This window comes from Oryx dammah, unplaced genomic scaffold (assembly GCF_014754425.2).
Source record: "Oryx dammah isolate SB20612 unplaced genomic scaffold, SCBI_Odam_1.1 HiC_scaffold_26, whole genome shotgun sequence".
NCBI classification, from domain to species: Eukaryota; Metazoa; Chordata; class Mammalia; order Artiodactyla; family Bovidae; genus Oryx; species Oryx dammah.
Genome location: NW_024070210.1, coordinates 27,333,787 through 27,342,989, shown reverse-complemented (window position 1 = coordinate 27,342,989; position 9,203 = coordinate 27,333,787). Strand labels below are relative to the sequence as shown.

The following is a 9,203-nucleotide window of genomic DNA, read 5'->3' as shown; positions in this document are numbered from 1 at the left end:
TCAGTTATGTCTGACTCGTGTGTGTGTGTGTGTGTGTGTGTGTGTGTGTTCAGTCGCTCAGTTATGTCTGACTCTTTGCAACCCTTTGGACTGTAACCTGCCAGGCTCCTGTCCATGGAATTTTCTGGGCAAGAATACTGGAGCGGGCTGCCATTTCCTACTCCAGGGGATCTTCCTGACCTCCCCACCCCCCACCCCCACCCCGCACCAGACCTTTTGTAAACCATCTCCTCAAACCATTTCTTTTCCCACGTATAAAATGGGCACATGTCAGACTTCCCTGGTGGTCCAACAGTTAAGACTCTGCACTTCCACACAGAGGACACAGGTTCAGTTTCTCGTTTGGGAACTAAGATTTCACATGTCATGTGACATAGCCAAAATGTTTTTTAAGAAATGGTCACATTTCTACAGGTTCTTCTTCCTTTTCCTCAAACATCCCGCTTCCATTCTCTCCCTAAAGTACTTAAACATACAGTTCCACAAATGACTGTACGTGATTCCCAGCTAGATAGCTTTCACACAAGGAGGCTCCAAAGGTTCAGCACCAGCTTTGTGCAGAAACCTGTTTTCCGTGTCTCTTGCTTCCAGAGTCTCCCACCGCCATCCTGTCAACGTCCTAGGCTGACTTCTCATTTGGGAAGTTGTTTTTTCCCCTCTGAGAAGAAGTCGTTCCAAAGCCTCCCATCTCATTTCATACTTATTTTAGGAACAATGGCTGAGTTCACCACTCCATTGCCTTTTGCCAGTTTCTCCTAGCAACTGCTCTCAGATACAGCAAAAATCATGTTTAGCTTACAAAATCCAATTTAGAAGAAAACCAAGCAAGAGTTTAACTTGTTTCATCCCAATTCATGTAATTATAGAGATGCTTTAGGTTTCTCTGCAACCTGACTTTCCTGTCAAGTAGTTTATAATAACAGCTAACGTTTATGGAGTGTTTGCAGTGCACTGGGCTTCATGCCAAGCACTTTTCACACCTTGTCTTAATTAATCCTCACAGCAACCCCCCAAGGTGTACATATTATTACCTCCACTCTCCTAGTGGAAACTGAGGCTCAGAGAAGCTAAGATCGTGCCCCTAGAAAGTGGCAGGGCCAGGATATGAAACTGTGTTTAACCACCCTGCTCTTCTACTTCCCTGCTCTAATCTGAAAAGAAACCCTTAGGTTTGGGGTTTCTTTGTTTATAGACTGAAGCCCCTTATCTTTTTTAAAGACTTTTTTTGATGTGCACCATTTTTAAAGTCTTTATTGAGTATGTTACAATATCATTTCTGTTTAATGTTTTGGTTTTTTGGCCGTGAGACATGTTGGATGTCAGCTCCCCCGTCAGGAATCGAACCTGCACTGCCTGCACAGGAAGATGAAGTCTCAACCACTGGACCAACAGGGAAGTCCCTGAAGGCCCCTACTTTAATGTGTATACTCTCCCCATAACTTAGATGCTTTGCAAGTTCAGATTTTTTATATACTTTTGTTCAGTACTTTTCCATTTCCAAAATGTTTTTCATCTGAGAGGACATTTTATTTATGAGACATTTTCATGTCATACATACTTCCTATTATTTACACTCTAGAGTCAACTACATTTATATAAATGTTTTATATCAATTTATAATAAATAGTCATTGTTATCCCTTGCTTTACCCTTCCTCTTCTTTTCATTATTGGTTTTAATTTTCAGCCTACTCTTCCCATGCTTTTGTCATTTGTGTATGTCTATTGCAACTGGACGTATTTGGCAATAATTAATACCTAATCTGTGCCACTTTGGCTCTAAGATGATGACGCTTTGTGCATTCTCTTTCCCAGTTCCACTGAGTACAATCTAAACATGGTTTTCTAAGCTCAGTCTTCCTAAGATATTTCTGAATAAAACACTGGACCATTTTCCTTTTTTCAGTCTTTGGCCTCTCCTGTCATCTTCTTCACCCTGTGCATTTTTTATTGGTATTCTCTCTCTTTATCTTAGCACCCATCTCTTGGGTTTTTAATTTGCAACAGTGCGGTTTAAAGCAGCAAAACTGCAGCAAAAACCCTGTCATCAATGTTCATGGGGTCCTTAATACCCTCCCGCTGACTGTGAGGGTCACCATTACCGTCCTTGTTTTGTGTGCCGGCCATTTCCACTTTGTCCTGTGGTCATGGGAAATCAGTCACTTCACTGCTGAGATCAGAGGGAGACAGCCCTGCCCTCAGGAGACCCACAGCCCAGAAGACGAGAGAGACAGGCAAGCTAAAGCACACCAACTGAACAAATAGAATAGACACGTGCCCAAAGGACTGGGGCAGCAAAGAGGAGACAGGGATGGACATGTTTGGGGAGAAGGACTCAGAGTCAGTTTCTTGGAGCAGCCAACAAATGAGCCAGGATAATAGGTTTGTCAGGTGGACAAAATTAGGGGACTGGGGAGATCAAGTTCCATACAGGGAGACCGATACATGCAAGTAATGGCCCAAATTTCACCCACAAATGTTTTGATCAACCAACATGAGTATTTTTGATGTGATTTAGTGGCCAACATTGAACAATTTGGAAACTTCATGTAAATATACACATTTCTGACTTCTTAAAAAAAATCAGTACATCTGGCAGCACAACCCAGCATTTCCTCATCAATTGCAACTTTTAAACAGTTTTTTAAATCAGGTATTGGGTTGGCCTGAAAGTTCATTCAGGTTTTCCCATAAGATGGTACAGAAACACCAGAACCAATATATACTGTTCAGTAAGCCACAATCCCCACCACCTCATAATAACCTACACTCAAGCAGTACACTCACATTATCCACTCTTGAGTTGGCAATTTCTACCAATTCTTGAAAAAAAAAAACGCTTTTCCTCTTTCAGCAGTTTAATCACCATGCTTATTTATTGGAGAGGGACTCTCTCTCATGCGCCCTTTGGTTCTCTTTCTGTCATGTGGCTCTCAAGTTGAACTTTCTCTCTGCATAACTTTCCTAAATTTTAAATAAGAAATAAGGAGCTTCTCCACTACCTGCCATTTCTTTAGATACCAGCTTACTCTGTTTATTGTGCTAACATTTCTTCTCCCTATTTACATACAGTACCAACCTTCCTTCCCTTCTTCTCTCATCATCACTCAGCCATAACAAAATCTCCATCTGTTTGTTTTGCTCTTTCATCACATTTCTTTACATTTGCTGGAGAGACCTCAACAGAATGATTAAGACTCAGGCTCAGGAGACAGACACATTCACATCTCTGCCATTTTCTTAGTTGCATGGCTTTAGGGAGGTTACCTTACCTCTCTGGACATCAGTTTTCTGAGCTGCAAAGGGGAATGGTGAGAGACTTACCTCTCAACTAAGGGAGCCAGTGTACCTACCACAAGGCCTAGCTCGCCTAGCTAGCACTGTTGTGGACACTGTGTCCTCTCAGATATGTCTGCAGCTGGGCAGACCTTCCATTCTATTCCTTCCAGTTACACCTTATCTTATTCTAGAACATGTCCTACTTCCACAAGGACCACCTGGAAGAAACACTAGGTTTTCTTTCACTTGGTTGGTCACTGTGAGTTCGTTTGCCTGGTTTTTTCATCTTGTCAGACTCTTTTTTATGTTCTGTATACCTCTGATACACTTCCCAGCTTCTGAAACAATGTTACAGCTATTATAAAGTTATCAGGAAAATGTTCTCTCAGTTTACATTCCTCAGTCTCTATTTTGTTCCTGAAAACACATCATTTGGGTAAAGCATGTCCCAGATTGCTAACGTGTATCTAAACAAAGATCTGTGAATCCTGAGCGCTTGCAGATGGATTCTAAATATTTGACAGTGTAGGTCACTTTGCTCCAAGAGGCAGATGAAGTTGCTGCTGTAAAAGAGGCTATATTTCCTTAGGATTGTTTTGCATTTTGCATCTTGGAGGGCACACTTTTTTTTTTTTTTCCCAGCAGTCCCTATAATATGGCTGTGTTTTAGGGAATAAGTCTTACCTGCCTCAGGATGAATTCTTTCCTCTGATCATTAGAGCACCTGATCCTTGGTTAGCAATACTGACCTCACAACAGGGTTCTGGTTCTCACGCATATTTCCCAAATCACACCCAAAATCTGTTTGCTACTTTTCCAGTAACTATCAGTACAAAATAATGCTATATTAACCCAGTTACACAATAATGCCTTGATCTACTGTTTGATTATCTTCAGAAATGTCTGAATTGGGAACAAGTTTGGACTCCTCTTGCACCATCAAAAGGCAAACTCTAATAAGTTGTCAGCAGCACTGTGGTGGGGGTGGGTAGAGACAAGAGAAGGAGAAAATGTACACTCTCCCATCTTGCAGGACCAGATGGTCCAGAATTCCACGTGTGAACCCAGCTCAGTCCAGCTGTCCTGCAATTTCCAGAGACAGTCGAGGCTTGTGATCTTAGCGGGGAGGTATTCTAGATACAACAGCCCCATGGTGTGTTCTGGGTATTTTTTCCAGGATGACTGACAAGAACCATTCAGTAGACACATTCATTAAAAATTAGTGTGCTTTTCACATGTGTTAATATTGAGTCCTGAATACAATCCCAAACTGTAAGAGATGACATTTCAGGACATTATTAGGAAAAATTTTTCTGATCCTTATCCTTAGAATTCTTATCCCTCACTTCCCTTTTGGCTCAGCTAGTAAAGAATCCGCCTGCAATGTGGGAGACCTGGGTTCACTCCCTGGGTTGGGAAGATCCCCTGGAGAAGAGAAAGGCTACCCACTCCAGTATTCTGGCCTGGAGATTTCAGTCCATGGGGTCGCAAAGAGTCGGACACAACTGAGTGACTTTTGCTTCACGAACCCTCTTTTATATTCAATTGTTTTTGATTATATTAAAAAAAAAGCTATTTTCTAATCCAGGCCATGGTCAAAGTGAAACCATAAAATGAATTTTTAATATGTAACATCCTTCCTTTGGGAATTCTTTTGGCTCATATAGTAACCAATACCCATATCAGAAAAAAGTGCATATCTGGACCCCACCAGAACAATTTTACCTCATGCTTAGTTTTCTTATCTGTGGACTTTCAAACAAGTGGGCAGCGTCATTTCATTGTCAACTTGACCAGAGTTGAGTGATGAGGGTCAGAATTTCCATCATGAAACCAGGGAAAGAACACTCATCAAGTGACCCAGATTCTAGGTCTAGCTCGTTCACTTTCTAGTTGGATGTCCTTAAGCAATACAAATTGGCTGGTTGCTGCCCAAAACACCCCACATTAGTGTCTTGCTTGGCCAATAGAGTGTTTTTTGATTGGTAAATATTAATTAAAATCAAAATGCCCACGTCCTCTTCAAAAACACAAAGATGGCAACAATGAACCAACATTCCTGCATGACAACGATTGTCCAAAGTCAAGTAGCCTGACAGCTTTAAAGGGGTATGCACCCACAGGACACCACAGTCTCCACCTCTCCCTGTTGTCTGGCACCAGCCCTACTTTACTTAGTTACCTAAGCTACTGGCTCTAATCAGCATGTGATTTTGCTACCCTGTTTTAGTCATTTATCTGTTGGTTTCCGGGAGCTCTCCATCCATCCACCCTCTCCTGGATACACTTTAATTTTTTCAGTTATTCTTATAATGTGAAGCATATAATAGAAGCATTTCTCCAGATGTCCTTAATATTTAAAAGTCCACATCAAATTGTTAGCTCATACTGAGCTTGGGAGCAATTAAAACCCCAGGTCTTGCTCACATGAATTATCTCTTGAAGTTGACTGCCAAACATGGTCTGCTCTACCTGCAATTTTTTAAAAATGAGAATCTGTAGCTCTGGCCTGAATTTTTATATTTCTCATAGGGATCTGTGATTATCAAATATGTCATAATTTTAAATCATCAAAAGCTTTGAAATAAAGCCCTAGGCAAGCACAAGATATTTTGTCATTTAAATACACGTAGACTGTATATTGACAAAGAGGGTATCTGTGTCAGTAGATACATTTTATGACCTTTATTTTTCTGTGTTTTGGGAGTTTTTTAACTGCTTAAAATATGCCTTTTAATGTATCTTAAAACTGAATAATATAACCAATCAGATATTACTTTGCTGAGAGATACCTTGTCAGAAGTGCATTTTAATCAAAAATGACCTATAAAACCATATCACTCTCTATAAAACCACTCTCTTTCTATGAGCTTTATTAAGCAAGTTGACACCCTGCCCTACTATGCACAGAAGGGAATTCATTCCACTTATTCGGCATACAAATGAGTAGGCACTAAAAGCAACATCACATACCCTGATGTTCACAAAAAATACTTAAACCATATCACTGGTTTTGAATCCTCTTAATTTTTATGTTTTATATTCTTATACTTATGAATAAATTTGTTGTTCATCAGAAGCAATCCATAGTCATTTAATGTTAATGACAGAAAGCAAAATATGTAAAAATACCAAAAAGAAAAGCAGATGCAAGTTGAAACACAGAAGGAAAAGACGTGATCCAAACCATCCCTGGGCTGTTTGTGAGACAAGCAGCAGTAGCTCTTGGCTGGGCAGAGGGCAGGCACCACTGTGCTTTTCTCTCCCTCCTTCCTCTCACGCCTCTCTTTGTGTTTTAGATTGGAGCACAGTGCTACCTGGAATGCTCGGCCCTGACCCAGAAAGGTCTCAAAGCAGTTTTTGATGAAGCAATCCTCACCATTTTCCATCCCAAGAAAAAGAAGAAACACTGCTCCCAGTGTCACAGCTGCTGTTCAATTATCTGAGGTGGCTTGAGACCCACCTCCACCCCACAAAGGGTAAGAATGGCAGCCAATCTCTGTGACCCAGCTCAAGCCAAAAGGAGGGCATGACCAGAGAGGAAGTCCCTGACCCAGAGGCTTGCTCCTCCGCCCTGTGAGCCCTCCCAAGCACAGCACTCTATCAGCCAACTGCCACATCCTCCGTACCAGCCAGAAGCATCCACGTTGCACACTCCACGAGAATGCTGAGCACAGATCCCAGCCAGTGCCACTGCTGACCACGTGGGAAACAAAGTCAAGGCCAACTTGAGTTTTCCATCATCCCCTCCAAGAACATGAAGCTGATAGGAAATCATCATAGGAAAACCAAAAAAAAAAAAAAAAAGAACTTGGTTCTTACATTGGTGGCCTTACGTGATGTCTTTTACAAAATATGGGAATATGATACTAACCTTTTTTTCTTGAATCTGCTGTTCTACTATGTGTCTTACATTAATTTGTATTATTTTAAGAAATTACTAATTTACCAGTTTACTCAGGCCTTATAAAACCATGCCAAACTATCTTAAAGAAAAAGGTTTTTATGTTCATTCCTATTTTCAGCATGTTTCTACCAAAGCTATTAAAACCACATGTACCTCTGAATGCCTGACTGTAAGAAGATACAAGGAAATGTTGAAACTTTTGGAAATATGTGAAGCCATAATTTCTGAACCTGATTGAAAGAAACACCATCCGAATTGTTGCAGGTCTACGTTTGTTGCCTAAAATTCACCCCCAGAAATGCTTACGTTGATTGGTCGCGTTATTTTTTCCACATTATATTGTCATTGTTGTTGTTTAGTCAGTAAGTCAGGTCTGACTCTTTGCAATCCTTTGGACTGCAGCACACCAAACTTCCCTGTCCTTCAGTATCTCCCAGAGTTTCCTCAAGCTCATGTCCATTGAGTCAGTGATGCCATTCAACCATTGCATCCTGTCTCCCCCTTCGCCTCTTGCCTTCAATCTTTCCCAGAATCAGGGTCTTTTCCAATGAGTTGGCTCTTTAAAATTACAAATGAACTGTGCTTTTAAGAAAGTAGAATTTCTGCTTTTTAATCAAACTGATTAGGAAGAGAATATGACAGACCTATCTTTTAAAACAATTATTATTCATTAAAGTGAAATTTCCTGCTCCCTCCCTTCCGCACTATATGCCTCTTTCCTCTCTTGATTTCACACTGTCTCCCATGCCCAATAATAACTTGATTCCAAAGAAGGATCTGATCATGGGATGTAAAAAAGTTGTGTTTAAAAGTCCCCAAAGGTTAAGCCAAAGTGCCTCAATTTTCCCTCTCACTTCAACTGAAAATTCGTCTCAGCTTGTCCCATGGGAGCTCTCATTCATTCTCTTTAAAGGATATTTTCCAGGTATAACTGGTACTAAAGTATTGCCTCTCCCTATTTCCTGTACTAATTGTCCCAAATGATATTTTGGTCTATATCCATGAGTACCAAGCTCTGGATCCATCTATGCCCTGCTTCCAAAATGATGTGCTCTATGGAACAGGGACTTTGGCCCTGGGGAAGAGACTCTTCCAAACATACAGGGATTCTTGTATCTCAGAGTGATTTATTTCCTAGCTTTTAATTAGAGACTGTGAAGGCTTCTAATTAGTCTTATTTGCTTACAGTTATCCTGGAAACACCCAGGTAGGCACTTTATTTTTATTTCTACTGCATAAGCAAAGTGCCTCTTTGCAGCATGAAATTACACAAATTGTAGTTTAAGAATTTCTAGGTTCACATTCCTTTTGGAAAAATCCAGTCTTTCTAGTTCTTTCTGCTCCTGGAGGAAGCACAGTTAAAAAGAAGCATACAGTATTGGTCTTTTCTGTCCAGACCTTCCATGACACCCCCCCCCGCCCCGCAGTTTTTTGGGTTTTGTTTGTTTGGAATTTTTGAAATGTGCTTTCCCTTCTTCTACATTTCAAGTTGTATTTCTCTTCTCCCCCATCTAGTTGCTGAACATTTTCTTGAATACACTCACACCCCACCTAAAAGAAAACGGGAGTTTTGTAAGTCAAAGCTTGACATTTAGAGAAAACAAGGACACTCTCTCTTTGTAAATGGAAATCAACCATGTATAAACTGTAACTCTGCAGACATTGAGTTCATCCTTTACAAACAATAATGAGCATTTAGCCCTATAATAAATGAAGTGCCATTAGCTGGTTTTGTTATATTATTGTGTGGTTATGTCTTGCTAAAGAGTCATTCCTCACTGATGTGGATGAAAAATTGAGAACAGTGTGTTTGCTCTGCCAAGGATAATATTCCAGATGTGTGCACTCAACAGGCAAAAGGTTCCCCAGGTCATCACCTCCCTAATGGGCCATAGAGATTAACTTGTTCATAGTGGGAGATCTCTCTCTCGCCTAGAACCAGAACCTGGAGAGACAGTGTCTGTGTGGAGCCTAGGTGCTTAGAGGTTTTAGGAGCTACTTGTTGAATAAAATAATGA

At 40.7% G+C, this 9,203-nt stretch overlaps 1 protein-coding gene across 1 annotated transcript in view; it reads left to right on the top strand.

Moving 5' to 3' along the window:
- Positions 1-8,922, top strand: part of RHOJ (ras homolog family member J) — a 96,095-nt gene extending 87,173 nt beyond the window's left edge. Inside the window, exon 5 of the mRNA XM_040226309.1 lies at positions 6,578-8,922. Coding sequence (XP_040082243.1) covers positions 6,578-6,724 — 147 coding nt within the window. The 3' untranslated portion in view covers positions 6,725-8,922. The remainder of the gene's footprint in view (positions 1-6,577) is intronic.
- The last annotated feature ends 281 nt before the right edge of the window (positions 8,923-9,203 follow it).